Raw genomic sequence first — 27,488 nt, forward strand, 5'->3', positions numbered from 1 at the left:
AGCAAATTTCCATACATGCCAACATATTCAAATATGGGTCTGCAGACTCATATATATATATATATATATATATGATTAAAATATCTAGGTAAATAAAAGAAAATGACAGCATAAATAAATAATAATAAGCACTTTTTTGCGTCCGTTTTTAGCCCCTTCCACTTCCAATTTTTTGACGCTTCTTCACCGAACCTTTTAAATACGCACATTTTCACCAGGATTGATGCTGATGCAAAACCTGTGAGTTTTGGGGTACGTTCAGGCCCTCAAAAATGCAAATGCAACTCTTTTCCAGTTTTAGGAATGGAACTCAAACTCACCTTTGGGCGTCTCCGGCACGCCGAGCGGACAGATGATCTTGCGGATGCAGTACTCGGAGCGGATGCCGTAGGGTCCCACGTCGCGGCGCTTGATGATCTCCGTGGTGGTGATTTCAGTGTCCGACGTCTCTGTAGCAATGAGTGGGGATAGGGCTGGGTTGGTATGGGGATGAGGAGGAGGAGGAGGAGGAGGAGAGCCCGAGAAGATGGAGGAAATACACTCCGACAGACGAGGAGAAGCCGAGCAAAAACACACACGCGGATGCGTCCTCACAAACGTAAAAGAAAGGGCTCGTACCTGTGCGCGTGGTGCCGACGGCGGCGGACGGTTTGACGGCCATGTCGTCCCACCTCAGACACGCCCACAGCAGCCTCAGCATCAGGCTCACGCCGGCCAGAGACTTCACCGTCTGCAGCCGATATCTGGAAAACACAGGACACGAGACGCTTAGACGTTTCACGGCAACAGCTGAGCGGCAAAAAAAAAAAAAAAGACTTTCAAGATTTAAAGCGGACCTAGACCTAAAGTTCTAATTAATGCTGTTTTTTAGTGTGTATCTGCGTCATTACCTTGTTTACGAAACCCTGAAGGTTCTAAACAAACAATTCAGCCACTGCTGAGAACGCTGTGTTTTATTGTAATCTCGGGCTCAGAGAGATCTCTGAAAAAACCCGGTCCGGTTACGTAAACAGCGGTTCTCCTGAACAGCAGATCCTCCTTCTCCGGGCACTAGTCCGGGCACATCCGGTTGCGTACATTGAACCGCAGAAGAAGAAGAATAACGTCCGTTGTGGAGGTGTTTCACGAGCGACAGTGTCTTCTGACTCTGGGTCTGACTCCGGGTCAAAGGTCGTCAAAGGGACTGCGGCGGGGAGTCGTGAAGAAGCTATTTTTAAACACTGTTAAAACAATGTTTTGATAATTAGGAGCAGTGCATCCACTGTCCAGAGGGGGGAGCTGTGCTTCTGAGAGCGGGTGTGCTGAATATGTCACTTCCGGGTATTGGCCAATCACAAGACAGTTGGGAAGGCTCTACGCTGGCTGGCCAATCACAACACACTCTGTCTTCTGAGATTTATGTCTGAAATATCGCAGCTGGGAAACAGCGTCAGAAAAGACAGATTTCTATCGGCTCGTTTACAGCAACTGGGAGGTTTTTGAGCATAAAAACAAGTTAATGTATGTAAGTAGACCTCCATAACTAACATATACGTGCAACAGGACCACTCTGTGGGAGCTTTAAGTTGATTTATACAGCACATTTAAAAACTCCTTTGGGGAAGTTCTGCATCATCCATCAACAGCATCAATTCCTTAAGTTTTACCTAAACAGAAAATCTTCCATCCGTGCATCATCATGGTCAGGGCTTTCAAAGTCTACTGAACATCTAGAAAAACACCATCACTGCAGGGCTGCTGCTCGTATTCTACAGGCTTTGGTGAATATTCCTTTTCCCACCCATGTGTGACCACAGGTAGGAAAAAAAGACAAAAACACACATCCCAGGATTGCAGGGATGGCTCAGTGCACAAAGAGAACATCCCGACACCATCATCCGCGACACTTCTGCGACCGCCGGATGATTCACGTCTGCTTCTGGAACTCTGAGGTCCGGTCAAATTTAACCCGAGGTCCCCGAGGCGACAGCACGACATCAGTCAGAGCCAAGGAGACGGACACAAGTCAGCGAGAGAGGCGACAAACGGACAAATCCACAGGACGTGGAAGCCTGACAAAGACTCATAAGGACCGACTATCACGCAAACCTTCTTTACACTGAATACAGTTTAGAAACTCTTCTGTTTAGATTTAAATTATCTCAACGTGACTGTGCCTCCACAGCAACTTCTTTATTTGTTCAAAGAGTTCCCATTTTCTGTTTTCTGGTGTTTGTGATGAGTGTAAAGTATAACAAAGCACTACAGCAGCCAGTGATTTTGAACAAGACGCTAGTCTTAAAAACTCCAGACCCTCCCAGATCCCACTGACCGTTGACATTCTCGGCCTCACAGAGAAGATCGATCGAGTTCAACTCCAGTTTAAGCACCTCAGAGGGACTTAAGGGTGTTCATACACACAAAAGCAAGCATTTTCACACTTTTTCGCCCCGGTAAATTACATATACCAACTAAAAATTGTGTTTCATGATAGCAGGAGGAGAAATTAAAGAAAAACACATGTTTTAAAATGTGTCAGCTGTAAGTAAACTCAAAGGAGGAGCAGTTATTTGTATTTGTCCTCGTCATATAGAGCTTTTTCAAGCACTTGATAAACAAAGAGCTGGAACAATTAATCGATGAAAGGCCAGATGTTTAGTCAGCTCCTGCTCCTCGAACCTTTTCAGACATCTCCACCGGTCCAACTCTGGAACGTCCGGCCTGATCCGGTGTAGTGTGGAAATTGTAGATCGTGTTACTGACCCTTGTCGTTCTTGTCGCCATATTGGATTGAATAGAAAGCGAAACTAAACTTTCACAGGTCACAAATTTTGTCCGATCTTCACCAAACTTGACGTACGTGATCCTCGGACCAAGCCTCGCGATGGTTACCAGAAGGATTTTAGATTTTCTGAAGCATTTGCCCGTCACAGCCAGACGAAATCAAACAGGAAGTTAGCTCAGATATCGAGAACGCTTTAACGTATCCAAACCAAACTTTGTACGTGAACTCGGGACTCGTGGGGATGAAAAATGAAGTATTGATGAAATTCTCAGCTGAAGCATCAACACACCCTGTTCCACTCGCTGCTCGCATTAGTGAAATGCACCCGAGCGAGCGAGTGCACTCTGCAGTTCCCCCGGAATTGCATTCGAGCTAAGCTTTCATTTCATGATTAAAACCAGATTTTCTGATTGTTTTAGCTTCTTAAATGTGAATATTTTCTTGGTTTCTTTGCTCCACGCAAACACAGAAATCACTTTGGTTTTTGGACAAAAACAAAGACATTGGAGAAGATCGTCGTTAACATTTTCTGAACCAAACTATTCATCGATTAATAGAGAATATAATCGTTAGTTGCAGCTCTATAAACAACATTCAAATTCAAGCACATTTAAGCATTTCAAACACCTTTTTAAATCAACTTTTTGGGTCACGAGCTAAGACGCGTGTGAGCGTTACCTCCAGGTGATTCCAAACGTGGGTCTGGGTGAAGGATAGGGCCAGATATCCTGAGCCGGCTTGGCGTTGTAGCTGAACACGGCGACCTCTCTGAAGCCTCCTCGCCTCGCCAGCACCTTCAGGTCGTCGTGCTGCAGCACAAAGATGCTCTTGCGGCTGCTCTTGGTCACAAACTTGCAGTACGACGGCAGAGCCGTGTCCGAGCGCGTCTTCTTGGTGCGGGAGAACTTGAGGAGGTGGACGCGTCCCTGCGTCGTCAGAACGTCCTCTTGGTGGACGGCGACCGACGTCACAGACGTTTTGCCGCCACCGCCGGCGTCTGTCGACGACTTGGTGACGGAGGTGAAGAGCGTCCTCTGCCCCTGCGTCGCCGCGTCGCTCTGGCCGTCTTCAGACGAGCAGAGTTTGGTCACGGTTGTTTTGGTCATGGTCGTCAGAGTGGACACCGCGCTGCTCTCCTTTGACACGACCTCTTCGCGCTTCGCGGCGTTGGCGATCGTGGTCGTCTGCGAGGACACGACGGTGGTGGTTGTCGTCGTGGTGTTGGAGGTGGTCGTCACCTGGGTGATGACGGTCGCTCCGCCGTTGCTGCTCTCCTCGGTGAATCCGTCGCTCAGACTGGAATCCTCCGCCGACGGAATAGGAGATGGAGCCATTCGGATGATTTTCACCCCCGAGCTGGATTTGGTTTGCGTCGACGGACACGGCGGCGACGTGCTGTTGCGCTGTTGCGAGCTCTTAAGTGCGCCCGAGTCCGTTTCCAGTCTGGTTATCTTCAGCGGAGGTTTGTAATCCTGCTCGGACATCGTTTTATTCTCCACATCTGCCTGCGACAGTAGACTTGGATCTTTAATCCCCGTCTGTGTGCCGTCACCGCGCACAGGTGCATAATCTCCGTTCACCACTGGCTTCGGCTGCGCGCCGTCCTTAAAGGACGCCACTTCTTCACTTTTGACCGCGCTGTTGAGCTTGGCCTGCGGGCTGTCGCCGAGCACGCCGTTGTTTGCGCTCACGGCGGAGTGACTCGACTCGCTTTCGCTCGCAAAGCCGTCGTTGCCGTTGACCTGAGGCAGAGGAGAAACTGGCCTCGGCGTGCAGATGCTTCTGGATTTGTGCTGCACGTGTTCCTGGTTCTCCTCTGGCCCCATGCCGTTTTCCTCAGTGCATATCTTATGTGCAGAGATTAAAGTTTCTGGGTTTTGTGGAACGGGTTTAGACGGCGGAGATGTGTGTTCACTCCTTTTTTGGTCGGGTGCAATTGTCCTTAAAGGGTCCAATTTCAAATTGGGAGTCTCAGACCCTGAATTTTCAACAAGTGCAGCGGTGGAAACATCTGATGATCCACCGGCTGCTTGTTGCTCCACAGCGCTGCGAGTGCTCTGCGTCGTTTCTTCTACTTTAGGCAGTTTGACAGCTTCCGAGTTTGTTTCTTTTTGCCCTGTAGTCCTTTCTACAATGTTCGTCTCCAGTTCCTGGGGCAGAGTTTGTGGCGACGCTGAATCTCCCTCTGTACCTGTGCTGCAAATGTCTTTGGGTGTGGAGTTTAAAGCAGAAGGAGGAGGCGGTGGCGGTGTGACGATGTCCTGTGTCGCTTTAGCCACTTCGGTGTCGCCTTGGATTCGTGTCGTGGATTTCTCCTCCACTTTCACCGCCACGCCCAGCGCGAGGTGAGCTGGAGCGAGAGCGTGGGGCTTGAGCGGTGACCGCGGGCGGACCGGAGTGCTCAGAGAAGGGGTTAGCGTGGCTGAAGTCGCCGTGGGAGTCTTGGGTTTGGACGAGCACAGCGGCGGCCTCTGCTTCTCTTCGATGGCGTGCTGCTTGACTCTGCGCTCCAGCAGGCCGTCCAGTTTGGACGACTTGACCTTCTTCTTGTAGGCGACGCGGGTGAGGAAGCCGCTGCTGACGTCCACCACGTCGTAGTTGAAGGGTCGTTCAGCTCCGTCTGTGGGGTCCACCTTGATGGACGACTTATCCTCCTGAACGCTGAGCTCTGGAGATGAAATTCATTCATTTAGATTTCAATGTGTTTTCATAAAACAATATTTCACATTCAAGTTGTGAGTAAATTTACTTGAAATGCTTCAACTACATGTAAACTACTGTGTAAAATTTGGGGTCAATTTTTGTGTGTTTTCTATTAAAAGTCAAAATGACCAAAATGTTCCTTCAAAAATAAGGACATTAAAAATAATCTAAAAATTAAAATTTTGCTTCTTAAGATTTACATTTTTTCTCAAAATTAAATTTTTTCAAAATGTTTTTTTTCTCAAAAAAAAATTTTTTTTCTCAAATTTTAATTTTTTTTCTCAAATTTTATTTTATTTTTTCAAATTTCTAATATCTTTCTCAAATTTTTTTTTCATAAAATGTTAATTTCTTTCTCAAAATGTGTTATATTCATTGAAAAACAAGTGCTTTTCCTTCAAAAATAAGAATTTTTTTTTTATTCTCAAAATTAAATTTTTTCTTAAGATTTTTTTTTTTAAATCTCAAAATTTTATTTTCTCTCAATTTTAATTGTTTCTTCAAAAAAAGTTTTCTTAAATTTTCTATTTCTTTCCAAAATGTTATTTTTTTTCCACAAAATTAAAATTTCTTTCTCAAAATGTGCTCATTCAAAGGAGGACATGAGGTGAGCCCAAACTTTTCAACAGTCTCATGCTGCACATGAAAGTGAATACTGTGTCATTATACTGTAAATCACGCTCTGTCACACCTTGTTTTTCATCCACTTGTGATTCACTCGGCTCCGTCTTCACAGGCGATTCCTCGACGGGCATCTCCTCCAGCTTCTCTTTCACGGGCAACTCTTCTTTCTTATCGACGTCCATGACCTCGTCATACTCGACAGACGTCAGCAGACGTTCAGTTTCAGGGTTGGAGAGGTCACTCGGGTCCTGATCTTTAGCTTCAGCAGCAGGTTCCTGAGCTTCTGCTGCGGCGACGCTGGGTCGTCGGCTTAAATCCAGCAGCGTGCACTTCTTGCCAAGCTTTGCATCTTTTACGGAAAATGAAACGAGAGAGAATTTAAATTAGAATTTTAAATGAACACAATTCACATGAAGTCAAAGGTGAATGAATAATAAAGAAAACAAACTATGGAAATGATCTGTCTGTGAAATCTTTGATTTGCACAGCTCCATAACATCCACAGAGATATCAGGAGAAAGACTTCATTTATTGAAGGCCAACCACAACACAATGATATCATAGTTGAGATGACTCTAATTCCACCCAAAGAGCCAAAGAGACTCAGAGTGAAAATATGAAGAAACCACATTCAAGTGCAGACCTTCCAGTTGTTTGCGGTAGTTGGCGTTGGTGTTGCCGGGAAGTCTGGGGAGGAAGCGCTGCACATAAGTCTTACTGATCCAACTCCAGCCGCCGTAGCCCGTAACGCGATACTCCTCTCCTTTCTGCTTCCACACCTTCATGTTAGACAAGGGTCAAAAAGGGGGGAAAAGGTGAATTTGGTGGAGACGTAAGAAGACGTGGAGGCACAAGAACTGCCTGAAGTTTAGAGGGAATGAGTCAGAGCAGAGAAGCCTCGACGACGGTCAACAACACAAACACCGTAGTGTTTCTCACTGCAGTGACTCAACCTTCCACACATTAACGCTCTGACCTGTGAGCTAAAGGCTAAACCGACGTTATTACGCGTTTTATATTGTGTTTCTGCAGACGGTCGATCTTCAACAGTGAAGACGGCTGCGTCTTATAAAATCAACGCGGTCTCAACGTCACGTCTTTCAATTTAAAAGTGGTTTTTGCACATTTTTGCAATTAGACAAACCTTTGAAACTGTAGGGATTATTATTCTCCGACGAAGAACTTGAATTTGACCCCTAAACGTGCTTCGAAACGGACTAATTGGATAAAATAATGTACTTGTGAGAAACCAATGCATAACGGCGATGTAGCGCCCCCACAGGTCAAGTGCCTATGGAGCTGGGAAAAAAGTTTAGTTATTAATATTATTCTTATTCTTCCGCCAAATGAATCGCTTTTTTGAGGCCTTTCCCATGCCCCAAAAGTCACGTATTTTTGCCTCTGCATCAATAATGGTGAAAATTTACGTATTTAAAAGGTTCGATGAAAAAGCGTGGAAAATTGGAAGTGGGAGGGGCTAAAGCGTGACGCAAAAAAGTGCTAGTAGGTCATCTCCTGTCGGGTTTAACGTACATGAACGAAACTTGCTCAATTTGGATTCAATGGATTATTCGTCTTTTGTCACATGGAGAATGTCGAGGAAAGAGGGAATTTATGGTCTGGATCAAGTGAAGAATTAAACGTACCTGGTGTTTAATGGGGAAGGTGTACTTGACCCAGGTGGCCTGTTGCATCGTCTCCTCATCCTCCAGCTTCTTCTCCCGCTTTTTGACTTTCTCCTTCTCTTCACGCTCCATGGACGTCATGCGATTTAACCTGAAAACATTCACGGACGTTTGAAAAAAATAGACGGTTTGATAGAACGGGATCAAAGAGCCGAGCAAACGTGATCGGTTACTGATTTAGTGTCGAACAGGAAACATTAACAGCACAGACACAGACACGGCTCGGGGAAAAAGACCTAAAGATACTAGAATTGTCCGTTCACGTACAACTTTCCTCGTATATTCTCCACCATCACTTTACAAAATTCCATCCATCCGCTATCTACCGCTTTATCCTCTTATCCTCCACTGGAGGGTCGGGGGGGGGGGGGGGTGCTGTGCCTATCTCAGCTGAGATGGGCACCCCAGTCCATCACAGGGCCACATATAGACACACACAACCGTTCACTCACACTCTCACACCTACGGTCAATTTAGAGCATCGGTTCTCAAAGTGCGGCCCGGGCGCCAATGGGGGCCCGCAGAAACATTTCTGTCGGCCCCGCGATGAATTACAGTTGATAGTTTCATTTCAGGAGCGACTAAGCTTGTTAAATGTTTATTGGACATTACTGGATACAGACCAATAAGTGTAAACAAAAATACTGGGTATTTACCTGGTTTCTATATGGTGAATTTTAGTGTATTATTGGGTTATAAGCTGGTAATAAGCAGGTAGCTACAGCCCCCAATTACTAGCTATTTACCCAGTAAATATATGGTAACAGAAATGTGTTACTCGGTATAAACCTGCAATTAGAAGGTGAGAACAATGGCCAAAATACCAGTAAATTATAAAGCTTTATTATATTACCGCTAAAATTACATTATCTAACGCTTATATTACTTAACACTAAACTGTAGAACTGCAATCTGGTCATTAAAATGATTAAAAATGGGATTTCTTTCCGTTTTTTTCCTTTAGCGGCCCTCAGTCCAACGTTGGGTTCCTAAATTGGCCCTCAGGTATCAGAACTTTGAGAACCCCTGATTTAGAGTGACCAATTCACCTAATCCCCATATCGCATGTTTTAAGGAGGAAGCCGGAGAACCCAGAGAAAACCCACACACACACACACACACACACACGGGGAGAACATGCAAACTCCTTGCAGAAAGGCCCTTGTTCCGAAGTTGTTCCAAACGGGGCTCGAACCCAGGAACCCGGGTGTTCTTGCTGTAAAGGCGAGCGTGCTAACCACTACACCAACCGTGGGCCCACACTTTGAAAAATACCCTGCAAAACTGACGGAGTGAGCAGTAAGTGCTGATTAAAGATGAGAAGACGGTGGTTGGTCTTGGATCAGTTCCAACACACACACACACACACTCTCTCTCTAACTTTGATGCTCTCAGCTCAGTCACACATAAACAAACTCTGGAGCCTGACGTGAGCTCTGGGACAGTCGCGTCTTTACAGACTTGTTGTGATGCTGCAGCAGCAGAGGAGGCAGAGGTGTGGGTGGTTCTGTGGTGGTGGAACCTGAAGTCTAAATATTATGCCTCACAGCTGTGGTGGTGGACGCCTTTTGATTTCATCTGCTCATAATCGCCGCCGCCTGCTAGACACACCGCACCGAATCCTCGTTTGAGCCGTTTCACGCACTTGAATGAGCTTCATTTACAGAGTTTGCGAACGAGCCTCGCGTCTTTTTATTCTGTTCTGTGCGTTAGAGGAAAAACCCATGTGACGCAAACACAGTGTGTACCTTGTATGTCCGAGCGAGTCCTTCCACACGGGCAGCATGGCCACGGGTTTAATGGCACATTCCAGGATGGCCAGAGCCAACGCAAACTCTCTGGCCTTACTGCACATCTGCACCGCTTTGATCCAGTTTGTCCTAAGACGCAAAGAAAATCATTTAGACTCACATGAATTTTCCTACGGGAACGCTCACATTTAGCTGGCACTGGTTCTCCTTTTCCTTTCCGTTTCAAGCATTTACCGTCACAGAGGCGTCCAGATGATAAAAACACTTAAAATGTCCTTATTTTTTGAAGGAAAAGTACTTTTTTTTCAATGAATATAACATGAAATGAATCGGAAAAACACTCTATACATTGTTAATGTGGTAAAAACGTCTGGTTTTAAATTAAATATGTACATAGGTGTATAGAGGCCTATTTCCTAGGTTCTAATGGTACATTGTGTTTGCTAATGGCGTTAGAAGACTATTGGATGATTAGAAAACCCTTGTGCAATGATGCTAGCACAGATGAAAATGGTTTATTTGCAATAAAAATAATTTGTCTATTGACAAATGATGTCTTTACTATATTTTCTATCCATTTTACAACTCTTTTGATGAATAAAAGTCTGACTTTTAATGGAAAACACAACAAAAGTTGTACTTTTAAACGGCGGTGTACATCCTCGTCCTCAGCTGTGTTCTCTTACCTGTGCGAGGCCCAGTTTGGGTGCATGAACGGCGCCGGAACGTTGTTCTCCAGCTGGACGATGGTGAACCTCAGCGTGGACACGGTCAGAACCTTGGAGCCGTGGATCGACCCGTTCCACTTGAACTCTCCCGCGGGCGTCATGCAGAACTTGTGCGAGAGATGCCGCCTCTTGTCGTGGTCCTGACGGAACAGAGGTCCATATTTATTTACACTTAATTAACCGGCTGTTTTTTAACCGTTTTCTAAATTAAAAACCTTGCGTTTACCTCTCTGTGCTGGTGCTTGTTGAGGGCCAGGGCGTTGGAGCTGTACTGGTTGTGGTAGACGCGGAACTTCCCCTCCTGTCCGAGCTTGAAGTACTGACTGAGTGTGGCCTTCATCGCCACGTCTTTGCTGCTGCTGCTGCTGCTGCTGCGCGTGCTGATGCGAGTGATGTCGCCCTGAGCGTTCACAACCAGGACCTGAGGACGTGAAAGAGAAAGTGATTCCATGTTGGTTCCTCAGAAAAACGAGTTGAATTCGTCATTAGGACTTTAACTAAATGCAAAAATTGACATAGACAATTCACATGTACACTCAATGACGACTTTATTATTAGGTTTCACTGGTATATAGGGCTGCAGATATCGAATATTTTTGTAATCAAGTATTTGACCAATTATTTTTCGACTAATCGACGAACGCAAAATTATTATTATTTTTTAAAATTTTGATTTAATAAAAAAATAAAAAATCAGATTACTCGATTCATCGAGGAATAATCGGTAGAATACTCAATTACCCCCATTTTTGGGGGGTTTATTTTTATTTTTTATTTTTTAAGTTTCTATTTTGAAAAACCACACAAAATACACATTTGTGTTATTTGTGTACAGTTTATTTTTGTAACTTCTGGGAGAAAAAGGCAGCTCGCCTAAGCTTTTATATATGCTAAAGTTATTTTGTTGTACAGGAAGTAAGATTTTATTTGTTTTGAATGAATAAATGTTAACTTTTGTCTTAAGTTTGCCTTTGTGTGATCACATTATCACATTATCTTATACAAACTGGATTGTTTTGATGCCATAATTTGCCTCAACACACTATGCATTGTATAAATTTTTGAGAATCGAATCGGTTGAATCGAGAATCGATTCTGAATGGAATTGTGAGCCACCCAAAGATTCACATCCCTATAAGCTACATTAAATGAGCTAACCTCAATGTTTACGTTAGCGTGAGTCGGAAGCGTTAGCAACCGGATGCTTCCCGGCTCAGATGCTGAATCGTTGATTTTGCCAGCTGAAATCATGTGTGCGTCTGCTAAAACGGTCCGTGTGGAACAACGATCCATTTCGCTGAACAGGCCGCGCGAGACAGGAATTAAACGAATCGCTGCAGCCCTACTGATATACATCATAATCGGCCAATCACACGGCAGCAACGTGATGCATTTAGGCACGCAGACACGGTCAAGACGAGCTGAAGCTCAAACCCCCGAGCATCAGAACGGGGGAAGGAATGGGATTTGGGATTGATTGGGAATTTGAGAATTTCACACACAACCATCTCTAGAAAAAGGAGAAAACATCCAGTGAGCAGCAGCAGTTCCCTTGGCAACGATGCCGCCCTGTTGATTCCAGAGTCCAGAGGAGAATGGACTCAAATCCAAGTGAACAGAAGACGATCTGTGTTGAACCTCAGAGGACACAGAGTAACGAGGTGTCCTGTGTATCTAGAGATCAGGTCCGGGTCACATTCTCCTCTGGTTCTCACCTCTTTGCCCTCTTTAAAGCCCTTGTTGGCTTCGTGAACAGCAGCAGCTAACCTGTTGGTTCTTCAGCTGACTCAGTTTGCTGTCCGGGTTCCTCAGACGCGTCACCATGCGAGTCGCCGACGACTTCTTGCCGCCGCCGCCGCCCGTCGTCGTCGCTTCACCGTTGGCCGAGTCTTTACCGTCTCCTGGAAACGAGAGAGAGGATTTCAGTCAAAGTTGGAGTCATTCACAGTAGTAAAGTTTACTGAGGTAATAATAATAATACGATAAGGAGGAGATTATTGCTATGAGATATGCTGTGAATGTTCTCCACAGAACATCAGTCTAGTCTGGAGAAGCTTCTTGTCCTCCATTTTAAAACGCCTTAACACAGGGGTCTGCAACCTGTGGCTCTTTGGCCCCTCTGCAGTGGCTCCTCTCAGCTTTATTTTTTATTTTATTTCCATGTTTTTCCACCCTTTTGTAGAGATTAAGGCACAAATAAAAGTGTTTTGATATTTCGTGCATCACATCCAACGTCTACATCAAATGCGATGTTGAAAAACTACATAAAATCGTTTTTTGTAGTTTTAAAGGTGCATTATGAAATAAATCATCAAATCCTCCTAATATGTCGCAGAGACTCAGGAATAATGTTCATTTAACAAACTGAACTCACCAACAACAACAGTACAGACAAAATATTTGCATTAAACAAAAATATTTTGCAGACTGCAAATCATGTTTATGTTTTGGCGTCGTGTGGCGTCACCTACCACCGTCTACCAATCATTGCAGTCAGTAGAGTCTCAGCTGCCGAGCAACCACGGGTTGCCAGTTACGTCAAAAAATGAAACCTAAAACCTTTATATTTGAGTGTAGTAACCGTTTTTGGCCACATTCTTACATATGGCGCCTTTAAGTTTCATAAATGCGACCAATTATAGTTCTTTTCTGAGGCTCTAGATACATTTGATTTGGATGGAGAAGGAACCAAAGTGGATCTTTTCTTTCTGAAGGTTGCAGACCCTGTCCTGACCCTTTTTCAATGAATAGGAACATGAAATGAATCATAAATACACTCTATACATTGTTAATGTGGTAAAAACATCTGTTTTTTAATGGAATATGTACATAGGTGTATAGAGGCCCATTACCAGTGTTCTTATGGTACATTGTGTTTGCTAATGGTGTTAGAAGACTATTGGATGATTAGAAAACCCTTGTGCAATGATGTTAGCACAGCTGAAAACAGTTAATTTGGAATAAAAATCATTATTTCTAATCTCGTCAATGTCTTGACTATATTTTCTATTCATTTTGCAACTCTTGATGTATAAAAGTCTGACTTTTAATGGAAAACACAACACAAATTGTATAGGTGAGCCCTAACTTGTGAACGGTTGTGTATTCCAATAAAACAAGAATTAATCATGAAGCTTTGTCACACCTGTCTCGTCGAGGCTCGCCAGCGACGACTGCGACGACTTGTCGGCGAGGTCCGGAGGCTCAGGACCTCTGGACGAGACCCTGGCGCCGACGCTGCCGTTGCTGTTCTCCTCACTGGCGTGGGGGGGCTGGCTCAGGCTGGGGATCCCGTCTCCACTCGTGGAATTTGACGTCGTGTTTTCTGCTGCGCGGACAAAAAGAAAATATGACAAACAAAGTGTTGTCGGTTAGACAAACGTGGTTTTGCGTTCGATATTTCAGGCGCGGTCGAGGACAGCCGCGAGCAGCAGAATGTAGATATTTGCTCAGAATTTAAAAAACTGCACTGGAAAACAAAATTGTGGCATCGAAACCAGAGCTTAATAATTATTAGTAAAGGCTGTGGCTCCCTCTGTTGGTCAGCAGTATGTAACGCATGCACTCAAACAACCAGATGTGGAACTGCGGTTGATCAGTGCAGGCAAGGCAACGCTTGAAAAGCATAAATAAGTTCAGTGTAAATCAGTGAGATCTAGAGCTGCTATCCAACCTTAGCCTTAAAGGGATATAACATGTACATTAGAGCTGCAACTAACGATTATTTTTTTCGTAATCTGAATCGTTTGGTCCATAAAATGTCAGAAAATGTTAAAAAACGTGGATCAGTGTTTGTCAAAGATGGAAATAACGATGTTCTCGAAAGTCTTTGTTTTTGTCCACAAACCAAAATGGTTCAGTTTGAATGATTTCTTTGTTTATGTGGAGCAAAGAAACCAAGAAAAATATTCACATTTAAGAAGCAAAAACAATCAGAAATCTTGTTTAAATCATGGAAAAAGCTTCAAACCGATTAATCGATTATCAAAATGGTTGGCGATTAATTTAGTAATCGATTAACGATCGATTCACCGCTTAATCGTTTCAGCTCTAGTGAGATCTACAGCATCTCATCTAAAAGGTGCAGATTATAAACTATAAGCTTTACATAACAATCGTTGCAGCAGGTAAAAATGCAGATGACTGAAGCTCTTGAGACGACTCGGCTGATTACAGTGACAATGGCATCTGATTGCAAATCAGTCAACACAATCCCAGCTCCTCAGCTCTTTGAAAGGAAGGCAGCAGCGGGGATTAGGATTCAAATGCAGACTCTGACCGCAGGTGTTCCAAAGCTGCAGCTGCAGATTTACAGAAAATAAAAGTTGCATTTGACTAAAGACAAAAGCCTGAGCACGAGAGATGACGCATGCAAGAAGAGGCAGCCTTAGGAAATGGTCAGCAGGAAGCAATACGTGGGGATGAGATGGTCAGTCTGTCTGAGGCTGTGGCCGTGCAGCGTAAAGAGGGCGACGTCACGCCAAAGTGTCCTCGTTTACCTTTGACGTAGTTAGAGACCTTCACATGGGAACATCTCTCTATCTCAGCCTCTGCAGTGGCGACTTGTGTCGGAGCAGAAGTTTCGGGAAGTTTCGGCTCATCTGAGACGTTAGAGCCGCTGACGCCAGCGGGCGGAGCTTCAGCAGCTACACAATGAGCAGCAATGATATCAAATATGTCAGATTTTTAGTTGACACCGCATGGGTAACGTGGAGATTAGAGCTGCAACGAACGATTATTTTCTCAATTAATCGATTGAATCGTTTGGTCCATAAAATGTCAGAAAAATGTTAAAAAACGTTGATCAGTGTTTGTCAAAGCTGGAAATGACGATGTTCTCGAAAGTCTCGTTTTTGTCCACAAACCAAAATGATTCCGTTTTAATTATTTCTTTGTTTATGTGGAGCAAAGAAACCAAGAAAATATTCACATTTAAGAAGCTAAAACAATCAGAAATCTGGTTTTAATCATGAAAAAAGCTTCAAACCGATTATCGATGATCAAAATAGTTGGCGATTGATTTAGTAATCGATTAAAAATCAATTCATCGATGAATCGTTTCAGCTCTAGTGGAGATAATGTTGACGATGATGGGCCATATGGACCAAAAGTCATATCCCGACACGATTTAGGCTGAATATCGATATGCGATAAATATCCCGATATTTTTTCCCACAGAGTGAGAGCTGTGAAATGAAATTTTCGGTCAAAGTAAAAGCCAAATGTGTCACAAGTAGTTTCGGGTTTCTTCACCTGGTTCATGAATAACTCATCAGCTGTTCAAATAATACAATTCAAAACTGTATAACAACAGGAAATCAAAGCACGGTAGTACATCCAGGAACAAGGAACTATATCTATTATCTATATTTATTTATAAGGCTATAATCGTCCAGCCCTACATGACTCTGCAGCGTGAGCAGCTTCTACACAGAACCCAGAAACACACATTTCTGTGTGAAACGAGCAATATATAGGCATCAAAAAGGTCAAAGCAGATATATAGGGTATATCGAGGGCATATTGGAATATCGGAAAATGGCTCTTTTGATATAGTTTGGCTGTCGGTGACATTTGAAGCAACACGTATGCAATTACAGCAGCAGAATAAAGACGGGAACAGATGCAGACGTGTGTGTGAAGGTCCTCAGTAACTCCAGGTCAATGTATGTATACACTCAGGAGTGTAAACTTTGTCGATATAGACCTTTTAAAATATGACTCTCTTATTTAAATGCCCCCCTTTGGCAAACCTGTAAAAATCCACTCCACAACTTAATTCCAGGATATTAGCATTTTGTTCTGCTGCCAAAGCAGTAAATATCTCAGTGTTCTCTAAGTGCCTCATAATCAGTAAGACACGGACATAAATTAACACAAGCTTTAAGCTGCAAATGTGTCGTCTGTGTTTGGACTTAGTCTGAAAACCAGTATCTGCAGAATTGATTCTTAAATCAATAACTAACTACAGGACTGTAAATGTTCAGTGTGATGATAAAACAGTGCCTCAGGATAGACGTTAGATCCTGACGTGTAAATATGACGACTACCTTCAGTCTTCGCTCCATCCTTCCTCTCCTCCGTGGCCTCCTCGTTCCTCCTCCTCTCCTCCTCCTCCGTCACATCCTTGCCGTCTTCTCGTCCCGTCGTGCCGTCTTTCGGTCCGACCTCGCCGTCCCTCCCAGAATCCGCCTCCGTCTCCTTCGCCTCCTTCTCCATCTCCAGCCGCGCTTTCAGGGCCTCCTCGGCCGCTCGCCGCTTCACCTCCTCCAGCTCCTCCTCCTTCTTCGCCCTCAGCCGGTCCAGGATCTCCTCTGGAGGACAGACGGCAAAGAAGAGGAGAACAGGATAATTAGGACATACAAATAATGACCGTCACCGCGGGAAATAAACGCTCGAATAATAAGAGTGGATACGTGTAATTCGAGCGCTAACACAAACAGTTAAGTTCTGTTGTTGTTTGGTCAGAGAGCAGAAAACACGGTGGTCTTCTCACGCAGTGGAACGCTGTGAAATCCGTTGAGAGAACGTCTCTGAACACAATTACATTTCAACACGAGAGGAAGACGAGCACAGACTTCTGAGAAAGTCTCTCACTTTACCACAGTGAGTGTCAAAGGATGCACTTGAATGGTGATGGTGATCCTGATCCTGATCCTGATCCTGATCCTGATCCTGATCCTGACCATTTCTTCCCTGGGTCATGACCTACACTACTATTATTCAAAAGTTTGGGATCACTTAGAAATATCCTTATTTTTCTTAAGGAAAATTTATTTTTTCCAATGAATATAACATTAAATGAATCATAAATGCACTCTTTACATTGTTAATATGGTAAAAACGTCTGTTTTTTTTAATGTTACATGTACATAGGTGTATAGAGACCATTTCCAGTGTTCTAATGGTACATTGTGTTTGCTAATGGCGTTAGAAGCTGTTGGATGATTAGAAAACCCTTGTGCAATGATGTTAGCACAGCTGAAAACAGTCATTTTAAATTTAAAAAATCATTATTTCTCATCTTGTCAATGTCTTGACTATATTTTCTATTCATTTTGCAACTCTTTTGATGAATAAGTCTGACTTTTAACACAGAAATGTCCTTATTTTTGAAGGAAAATCACTTTTTTCAATGAATCTAACATGAAATGAATCATAAATACTCTCTATACATTGTTAATGTGGTAAAAACGTCTGGTTTTAAATGAAATATGTAAATACACCTATGTACATATTTTTACTTTTTTAGTCTTCAGGCCCATTTTCAGTCTTCTAATGGTACATTGTGTTTGCTAATGGCGTTAGAAGGCTATTGGATGATTAGAAAACCCTTGAAAACTCCCATAGTTTGAATAAAAATCATTATTTCCATTCTCGTCAATGTCTTGACTATATTTTCTATTCATTTTGCAACTCTTTTGATGAATAAAAGTCTGACTTTTAATGAAAAACACGCCCAAGCCCAAACCTTTAAACATTAGTGTGCATCTTTATCCAAATCCATCCGTTTTTTTTCTTTGAGTTACTCTGGAATAAAAGGAAAACTCCTTCACCTGCGCTGATTTGTTTAATCACAGCACTATTGTTATTTTATCTAGAATGTCTGTTTTGTTGTTTTGAGATTTAAATCCAGTCTCCTTTATACAAACAGCTGCCACACACAAACAAAATAAGAGGACACTTTCTGGACTAAAGGAATGATACCAGTTGAATATGAAAAACGCGTATTCTTAATATCCACTCTCGGAGTAATAAAGGTGAAGTCTTTTGCCGCCAAGAACATTTCCACGCACAGCAGACGCTTGTTAGACGTGCAACTTTACAGCCAAGCTGTTGCATCAAAAGTTAATCTCACATTCCAATCCACAGCAGCCCTTAAAAAAAAATCAATCGTTGAATTCCACGCCAGGCCGAACGCTACAAAACGCTATAAAACGGGACGTGTGTTCACAGCTCGGTCATCAGCTCAGACTGTGAGGACAGGACGAGAGGCTCTAAAGCTGGATACGAGCCAGACCGAGAGCAGAGTAAGGTTACAGAAGAGCAGGGGGTTTGATTCCCATCGTCCACACTATCTATCTATGAGAGGGTGGCATTCATTAGCTCTGAGGAAGAAGAAGAAGTGAAGAGGGGAACGAGATAAAGAGATCCTTCTTCTCCTCACATCCATCATCAAACTGAATTAAGTTTATTTCTTTAACCCATTGACGGCGGGAAAGCATTGCCGCACTTCTACCACTGACGCCGGGAGAGCGGATACGTCAATTTTCGGGGGGTATAATGGTTCCTCGTGACATTGTTTTGAAATGACTTCTCACAAACATGGAGGACTTTGACAGCGGAGAGATTTCTGAAGGCAGTGATTTTGAGGAGTTTCGTCTCCGAAGACGTCATCGTTGATAACTTCGAACGCGCTGAACAAACCGACCGGGATTTATGGTCAAGACATAATTATGTTTGAAGACGACGATGTCGGCGATAACGACGATAAATACCACCGCAATCGACGGAGTGTTTACAACTGCGCACCAGGGGTGACAGTGGATTTACCTGCAGATACTTTATCAGAGTAGAACTCGACTTCCAGCTGCTACCTGTTTTACTCCAGGAATTAAGCGCAATTTGTTTACTTTTTCTGTTTATTTGCTTGTGATGGTTTTTGGCTAGGTGAGGATATGTTTGGGGGTAAGGGTTAGGGCTGGATAAGTTCTCTCGCTGTGTGCTTTTGTCATGTACTGTTATTTCCTCTCGCTTTTATGGATGTTCAGGATCATTTATCTTGTCCTATGTGTCGATTGTACACTTTAAAAGCTCCTGTCAACATTGTATACTTGTATATTTGTGTAAAAATTAAATAAAAATATCTTTGAGGAAGAAAAAAATGAAAGAACAGAGCGCTCTTTACCACTGGCTGCAGTCAGGAAACACTTGTTGCCGCCTCTGGCTTTGTTCGTCAGGTCCTCGGTGATGTCCATGTGCGTGTGCACCTCGTCCCTGATCTCGTCCAGAGCTGCGAACAGGTCGGCCTCCCAGTACTCTTTATCCAAGCAATCTATAAGTTCAGCCAGCTGGACCTGCAGAGGTGAGAGAGTTTGCTTTTTGAGCTCAACAATAAGCCACGAAAAGGGAATTTAAAAAAACACTAACTACAGGTTCGTTAATTAAGATAAAAACATAGGTATAACAATGATGATGATGTGGCCTTGGTCGGTGAAGAGGATGAGATGATTTACCTTAGTGCTGTAGTACCAGATGGCTTTGTCCTCCTGCTCACCATCCTCCTCACTGTAGGGGACAAATGAAAGGAGACAAAAATGAGAAGAAGCAGCAACAGGGAGGCGTCGGGCAAACGCTCTCTTTATCAAGATCGATGTGCTGTAGAAATCACATTTTCTCTGGCTCCTCTTTCCCAGGAATTCTCTCTGATATCGTGTTGAAATGAGCACTGAAGCCGATAAAGACTGAGTGTGTTTTTAGTCGATATATTTCATTGACGAGTCCTGCACACGTGTTCTTGTTTTGTAGAGTGCAGGAAAGAGCGAGAGGGTTCATTTTACACAGTTATGCAAACCAACCACAGATCTGTGTATAATGCATGTCGCAATTCTCAAATGTCTTCCCAACACGACCTACAAGTAGGGCCCACGGTTGGTGTAGTGGTTAGCGCGCTTGCCTTTGCAGCAAGACGACCCGGGTTCCTGGGTTTGAGCCCCCGTTTGGAACAACTTCGGAAACAAGGGCCTTACTGCAAGGCGTTAGCATGTTCTCCCCGTGTGTGCGTGGGTTTTCTCCGGGTTCTCCGGCTTCCTCTCACTGTCCAAAAACATGCGATATACTCTAAATTTGACCGTAGGTGTGAGAGTTGACAAATGGTTGTTTGTCTCTATATGTGGCCCTGTGATGGACTGGCCAACTGTCCAGGGTGTGACCCCGCCTATCGCCCCATGTCAGCTGAGATAGGCACAGCAAACCCCTGGTCGTAGACGATGGATGGACCTACAAGTACTACAGTATCAGGGCTAGTTTGAGTTGCACACAGTGTTTGCGATCAGTGTTTGTCAAACCGGGAAATGACGATTTGTTCTTGAATGTCACAATTAACAAGCTAAAACGATCAGAAATCTTGTCTTAATCATGAAAAAAGCTTCAAACCGATGAATCGACGCACAAAAAACACTCTATAATAAAACATTCTGGGTGTTTTACTGCAGCGGTCAGACTCAGCGCTGGCTGCTTCACTATCATCTCTTCCCAGAAGCATGGAGGAGGTAAATAAATCATATACAGGATTCATTAATAACATAAACGACAGAAGCGTTTTATACACTTTGGATAATTTGATGGTTTTAAACTGTAAATGTATCCGTGACAGCGTTTGCCTCATTGACTTTTAACACTTGTATATTCTGCTTGTAAACTTGTGCCAATTCTCCTTTTCTAATAACCGCCGAGTCATAAATACTAAACGACAGTTTACACGAAATCACAGATTCTCACTGTGAGACTTGTTCTACAGCAGCTACAGTTCTGACGCCTGAGGCCACCAAACACTGTCCTCCATGACTCCATTACAGGCCGATCTTTAGCGAGGTAAAGGCAGGCAGATGCAAAGACACGTCAACTTTATGTAAATAAATACAACCAAACACAAACACAAAAGCCTGCGAGCAGAGACTGAAGCTCAGAGTGAAGCTCTCAGTGTCGACCGAGGCCACTTTGGTCAGCAGTGTGACACAGAGATGAATGCAGCGCTAACGTACCTCAGGTCACAGACGCTCTTAAATCTTACAGAGTTCAGGTTCATAATCCTTCATGGTTTATAGAGCAGATTGTTGCTGTTGCTGCTGCTGCTGAGCCAGCACACTCACCATCTGTGCCTGCTCAATACCAACATCATTAATGCTAACTTATAGGGACAATAGTGCTGGTGGTCAGGTTTGGTTAACTCTTGTAGAGGGAGTTTTTTATTCTGCTTTAAAGTGAATTAATTGTACAGTAACAGACTGTTGCTTTCAGTGCGGAAAGAGAGCGATTCTGCTCGAAGGTTTTCCCACAACAGTGGAAGCGGCAGATGGTGAAGTTGTCCCGAGTCGGTGAAAAAAGCTTCAAGCCTCGAGCAAAATGTCCCTTCAAGAAGATTGTGAATCTCAGCAGTGAGGAGACAACAGTGGACACAGGTGCATGTTTTCACCGCGTGTGACTGTGTGACCGTCCAGAGACAGGTTAGGTTAGTTAGGTGTGAACGACTGGTTGACTCTGTACGTCAGGGTTAGTTATAGACCGGTGACCTGACCCAGGTTAGAGCTCTGCTGTCAAAGTACGAGCACTATAGCTCAATGAATGAGGCTGCACAGATGGCAGCCACAGTTTACTGTAGCCTATCAAATCACAGCACATGAAACGACTGGATTATTGGCCTCATCGCTCCTCCTTTTAGTGTCGATCGTAATAGTGCGTGCATTCACGAGCACAGGTTTTTATGTCGCTAATTAAGCTGCATTAAAAAGACAGGAGTGAGGCTGCCTTTACACGACAACGCTCCCGGGTGAAAACGACAAAATATTTCAGCGTTTTAGCGTTTTTGGGGCTTAAAAACGCAAAAAAATGAGTCCGCCCTCCAGAGCGGAAATGTTTAAAAACCGCTCCTCCGTGGCGTTCCCGTCTAAAGGGTTGAAAACACTAAAGTGGGCTCTGAGCTGCTCACGCTGGCTATCCTCCTGTACGCGTCGACATCAGATCCATGTGCAGTACAGACAAACAACAACAAACGTGGGACTATAGTCCATCAGTTGCACATTAAAGTTGCCCAATTTATATTCCTGCGTATAGTGCTCTACATAGGTTACGGAGACCCCTCTGCGTCGTCTCCGGCTGCACAAAATATTTCTTAAGTGTCCGTCCACAGAGGCGGAGCTGATCACCGCCGACAACGCCGCTGCCAAACTATAAATACGTCATATCTTAATACACATAGCACATGTTTAGGCTCTAAATGGCTGATTTCTCGCCTCAAATGATCTTAAAACTGCGTTCTGTGACACAAAAAAATATTTATTTCAGGTGAGAAACGGCCACTGTTTCAATGTTATTCAGTTGCAACAACAACAACAGTCTTTCTCTCTCTCGGACGCCATTGCTCACTGAAGCCAAAAGCACAACATCCTTGCGTAGCGACCCCTACTGGATCGGGCGGGATCGTGCAGTGCGTATCCGGCACCACGACGGAGAACTATGAAGGCTGGAGGGGTCGCCGTGGTTACACAGTCGGAGAAGTATAACGCGGCCTTTAGCTGCTACTTGGCGCTACTAGAGAGAAGTAGAAGGAAGTTCAACGCTCCTTCGCTCCTGCTGTTGTTGTATGGCAGTGCTTCACAGCGCCACCTAGCCACCTGGCATGCATACTACATCAAATTTCACACACTTTTGCGTCACCGTGTGCACTCAGACGCTCGTCTAAACGCGGAATAAAAGGTGGGAACGCAACGCCACTTTTGAGGTTTGCGCTCAGATCGTTGTCGTGTAAAGCTTAAGCCTTAGTTTATTGTAACGTACTCATCTTTTGACGAGTACAACACATTCAAACAACGAGCAAGAAGAATTTGCATCAACATCTCTCCCTTAGAAACTGTAATAATCTCGGAGGCTGAAGTTCAAAAACTTACACGACAATGCGTCGGTTCAGGAACCAGTATTTGCGCTGGTGTCGGTCAAAGCCCATGGGCAGCTGGCGAATGAACGGCCTGCTCTTCTGGACTTCTGGGATGCAGTCGGCGACACCGGGCACCTTGTGCGCCACGCACACCTCGCACTGCCACTCGTCCTCGGGAACTTCCTGCAGCGGCGGCTTCACGCACTCCAGGTGGTAAACCGCCGAGCACGTCTCGCAGCACAGCAGGTCGCCCAGGCGATGGCACACCCTGCAGTGGTCGTCGTAGACCACCACGCCCTCGGACATCAACTCCTCGCGCGCAATGTTGGTCGCCAGGAACTGGTCCACCAAAAACTGGAGAACTTTAACTTTGCCGTCCAACGGCTCGTACGGATAATCCTCGCGCTCTTGAGAGGGCAGAATGTGCCGATACTCGGGGTCGCTCTCGCAGTACGCCCGCACCACCTCGGGCCACGTCATGCCGTCCACAAAGTACAGCGTGGAGTTCACCGAGTCCTTGACGTCGGCGGGACCGAACGTGGTGTTGGAAGTGTCCTCCTCTCTGAGGATGGCTTTGAGCAGGGCGATGTGGGTCTCTGCCAGCAGCGTGCACTGCTCCTGGCTGGCCAGCGCCGCGCAGAAGTCCTCAAAGCGGAACGGAGAGAGGCGCAGCACCGAGTGGAAATTGCGCAGGACCTCGAAGACCGCGCACACGTTGAGGAGCTGCGAGGTAGGCACCAGGAGGTCCTCAGAGGCCTTGGGAAGCTCCAGTGACGGAACGTCCTTCGCCTCAAGGATGGGAGACTGTGGCTGCGGCAGCCGACTCCTTCTGCGGCCTATGAGAGATGAAGAGAAATCACAATATGACAGTTATTAGCCTGTGCTGCCAGTTTATGCGTCTAAAGAATACAATTCCAATCATCTCATGACATGCAACAGTAAACGCAACTGAAATGTCGCTAATGCAACCTTGTGTGAGGGTGCATGGCCTACAGAGGTGCAGACAGTGGGAGAGTAAACCACAGATAATCTGAGACAATTCACTGTGCAGCTGGACAGGTGTAAACAGGGTTCGTACACTTTTTTTAGCAATAGTTTTCCATGACTTTTCAATGACTTCTCCAAAACGTCGATAATGAATGCATTGACTTTCCAAGACCGAAAATCGGTGCCATCGCACCGTCTTACATGAATGTATGTTTTTGTTTTGGTTCACGCCTGCAGTACACACTTGCAGCCACTGCAAGAACGCCCCCCTGGAAGTGTGTTGCCTTTGTGTTTTTAGCTTCTCAGTTAGCTTTTGTGTGTTAGCCGGCGAAACCCACACGCCAGGGCTGAACGATCGTCTCCGTACGCCTTATTTGCAGAGACGCAGTTAAATCATATCACACTCATTGAAACTACACTTTCCTGCCATTTTTTGTCGTTGACTAGAGCTCAAAATCCATGTGAGGACTGGAGGGTCGCCCAGTGATCCGCTTGTTTCCGCTTGACATTTCTGTGTCAATATGCAATAATTCCATGACTTTTCCAAAACTTTACAGGAACTTTAGTTTTTCATTAACTTTCCAAGGACCTAGAAAATGCATTTTTCAATTTCCAAAACTTTTCCAGGTTTTTCATGACCGTACGAACCCTGTGTAAAAGATATCAATACGTTTTTCAGAAGCTTCAATCCAAACTCCTAAAGTTGTAATTTGGGAGAATTACAAGCTCGTGTTGATGTGGCTTGTTCCATAATACAGTGACATCTGAAAAGAGTAGACGCTTATATTCTTGCCTCAGGAAAATACAAGTACTTGAAATCAATTTAAGAGCTGTGAAGTAGTGCTGAATTAATCATTTAGGGGAAAAAGCTAATTGTCATTTTTCCTGACAGATATTACAATTTGATTTGTGGGATGTGTTTACGTTTAAGTTCAGTTTCCTGACAGCTATAGTGGAATAGATTTAAAATAAAATAATGTTCCAGTGTGTAAACTTCAAGTGAAATTTCCAAATAGACGAAATACGTCAGAAATTGAAGATAAATTAGATGTTAAATGTTGTTCGTCAGTTCACAGTAACAGGTCATTTATAGCCAATTTAGCCAAGGTCAGATCTAGAGAGTCCATTAAATATTATTGAGTCTTAACACCAGATATATCTTATAAATGAAGAGTGAGGTGAATTATACACAGCGTACTTTCAATCTGGACGATTGAACAATACAAAAAAGGAAGAAAACAAATTGTGCCCTTTGCAATCTGCTGATTGCATTATTTTTAAAGTTGCTCTTTCTATTTTGTAACTGATTACTGGGTCGTCCCCACTGTGAGGTGTAGGGCAAATAAATCAAAAAAAGACATCGTAATATCATTATTTCAGCAAACTATTTGTTAAAAACACTGCAGGTTACAATTAGAACTACAGTAACTGTTACTGTTCACCAAAATAAAGTGTCACAGACACAACTTTATCAAAAGTGACTGTTCATACTTTGGAATTGTTAGGTGCCAAACTTGCCCACCTGATATAAACAAGTGTGGTTACCATGGTAACGGGCCACCACGTATTATTATAATGAGATGTTTGCAACAAGTGGGAAAAAAGAGCGCCACTCTTCAAAATAAAGGCTCATAATTGAGCAACTTTGCGTAACTGGTGTGTTTTTTGTCAAATAAAGTGACGCAAAAAAAAAACCCACAAATACTATTATACTAATTTAAACACCTTTAATGTGACAGGTGTATAAAAATAAGTAGGGACGTGTTGCGCACAGTGTTTGCGCTACATTGGTGAATCGTGGTTTCTACCGCAAAACGACTGACTTGTGTTTTTTTATAGAAGTTAGAAAATAGTGAATGAATGAAATTAAATGAATGAGAATCTGCAAACGTAAAAAAAAAACACACACACACCCCTTTTTGCATCTCACTGCACACACATACACACACGTACACGTTAAATGTCGCGTGCACGAGCAGAAATAATATAAGTGACATAAACATAAATGTGCTGAGCCAACAAAACAACAACAACAACAACAACATGACGAACCGGTGCAGAGCCGGTGGTCGGAGCGTGCAGCAGGCGGCAGAGGTGCATGCATGGCCGCGGCCAGCAACACCGCGCACACACACACACACACACACACACGGTAAACAAAGGCCTGGTTTTTTGAGTGCAAGCTCCATTTTGAACAATGCGGCTTGGTTTGCGCTCCAAATAGAGACGTTACCTGGGGTGCTGCCGAGCGTGCTGTGGCTCCTGAAGCTGCTCTCCGTGCAGTAGCTGCCGTCGTCCTCATCCCCGCACGGCGGATCCTCCACATAGTCAGAGTCGTTTTCCAGGGCCTCCTCCTCCTCCTCCTCCTCTTCTTCTTCGAGATCCGACGAAGGGTTGTCGTTGAGCAGATCGTCCTCCTCAGACCTGTAGCTGATGTTATCGTCCTCCTCGTCGCTGTTGTCGTCGTAGACCACCTTGTTCTGGGGCCGCCTCACCCCGCCTCTGCTGCCGCGGCCGCCTCTCGACCCCCTGCCTCTGCCTCTGGGTCCTCTGCCCCGCGATGCTGCCGCCGCCGCCACCGCCACCGCCGCCGCCGCCGCGATGGAGCCTCCAACTTTCCTGCGGCCCCGGGACGAATTAAAGTTGTCTCGGCCGGAGATTTCCGTCTCCACTTCCGCCGAGACGGTGCAGGAAAGGGCGCCGCTCGCCCCGCGTCCCCGGGCGCGACCTCTGCCTCTCCCGCGTCCACGCATCCCTCTGCTCCTGCCGCCCCGGGAGCCGCGGACTGGCCCGGGTGAACCTTCCCGCATCACAGCTGCTTGTTTGGGAGGCCTTCCTCTTCTCCCCCTCATTGTAGGAGAGACTCTCTCCTGTTCCGCTTCAATCTCGCTGCTTGGATAAGCCACGCAAACCAGAGAAATACCCGGCTACGAGTAACCAGTGGACCCGGAGATGGTTCCCGAAACGTCCCCACCAAGCCCCGGCCTCAATTCCGGAGTGTAAAGCTCAGAGTGAAGGGCCGGTATCCCGCTCTGGGTCGCCTGCAGACGCCATTTTTCTTCATGGCTCTCCCTCCGTTGAAAACACAGCAGGCCTCAGAGCTGCGTCAAGCTCCGCACACAAGCACCGTCTGTACCGGAAATAAAGTCAACTTTCTTCAAAGTAAAAGCACAGTGGTCATGAAACAAAAGTAACAAAATAAAAATTGCGGAAGCGGTATAAGACTACAGTCACTATTTAAAGTACAACATAACGATTTTAGTGCAAATGTTCTCGGTCATGATATTAGGCTTCCGTAGTATGTTCAGTCAAAGGTGCTACAACTTTGAAGTCGGCCCGGTCGTTACCGTCATCACATGAAAGCGATGCGGAAACAATAATAACGCAGAAATACGCTCAAAAATTGCGCTATTAATAACAGCGTCACTTACCTGCCGTGGTTAAACACACTCCTAAATGTGAAGTGCGCCGATATTATCTGCTTTACGTCGATTCTCCTCAACGCGGTCCAGACCAAGCAGTCACATTTCCGGTTTTCAAAATAAAGTCCCATCGAAACATATTCATTAACCCGAGAACACCATCACTAACGCC

General features: G+C 44.6%; 1 protein-coding gene across 1 annotated transcript in view; it reads right to left on the reverse strand.

Moving 5' to 3' along the window:
- The window catches only part of LOC310943974 (nucleosome-remodeling factor subunit BPTF-like), a gene marked incomplete at its 3' end in the record, with an annotated part of 56,372 nt that extends 29,438 nt beyond the window's left edge, over positions 1-26,934 (reverse strand). Inside the window, 18 exon segments of the mRNA XM_083909670.1 lie at positions 321-449; positions 619-743; positions 3,443-5,432; positions 6,159-6,440; positions 6,735-6,870; positions 7,738-7,867; positions 9,525-9,656; positions 10,214-10,395; positions 10,482-10,676; positions 11,971-12,018; positions 12,020-12,156; positions 13,401-13,583; positions 14,755-14,901; positions 16,306-16,569; positions 19,164-19,332; positions 19,492-19,543; positions 22,921-23,743; positions 26,128-26,934. Of these exon segments, the coding sequence (XP_083765796.1) occupies positions 321-449; positions 619-743; positions 3,443-5,432; positions 6,159-6,440; positions 6,735-6,870; positions 7,738-7,867; positions 9,525-9,656; positions 10,214-10,395; positions 10,482-10,676; positions 11,971-12,018; positions 12,020-12,156; positions 13,401-13,583; positions 14,755-14,901; positions 16,306-16,569; positions 19,164-19,332; positions 19,492-19,543; positions 22,921-23,743; positions 26,128-26,746 (5,743 nt within the window). The 5' untranslated portion in view covers positions 26,747-26,934.
- Positions 26,935-27,488: the final 554 nt, after the last annotated feature.

The sequence above is a fragment of the Microchirus variegatus genome, assembly GCF_963457635.1.
Source record: "Microchirus variegatus genome assembly, chromosome: 23".
NCBI classification, from domain to species: Eukaryota; Metazoa; Chordata; class Actinopteri; order Pleuronectiformes; family Soleidae; genus Microchirus; species Microchirus variegatus.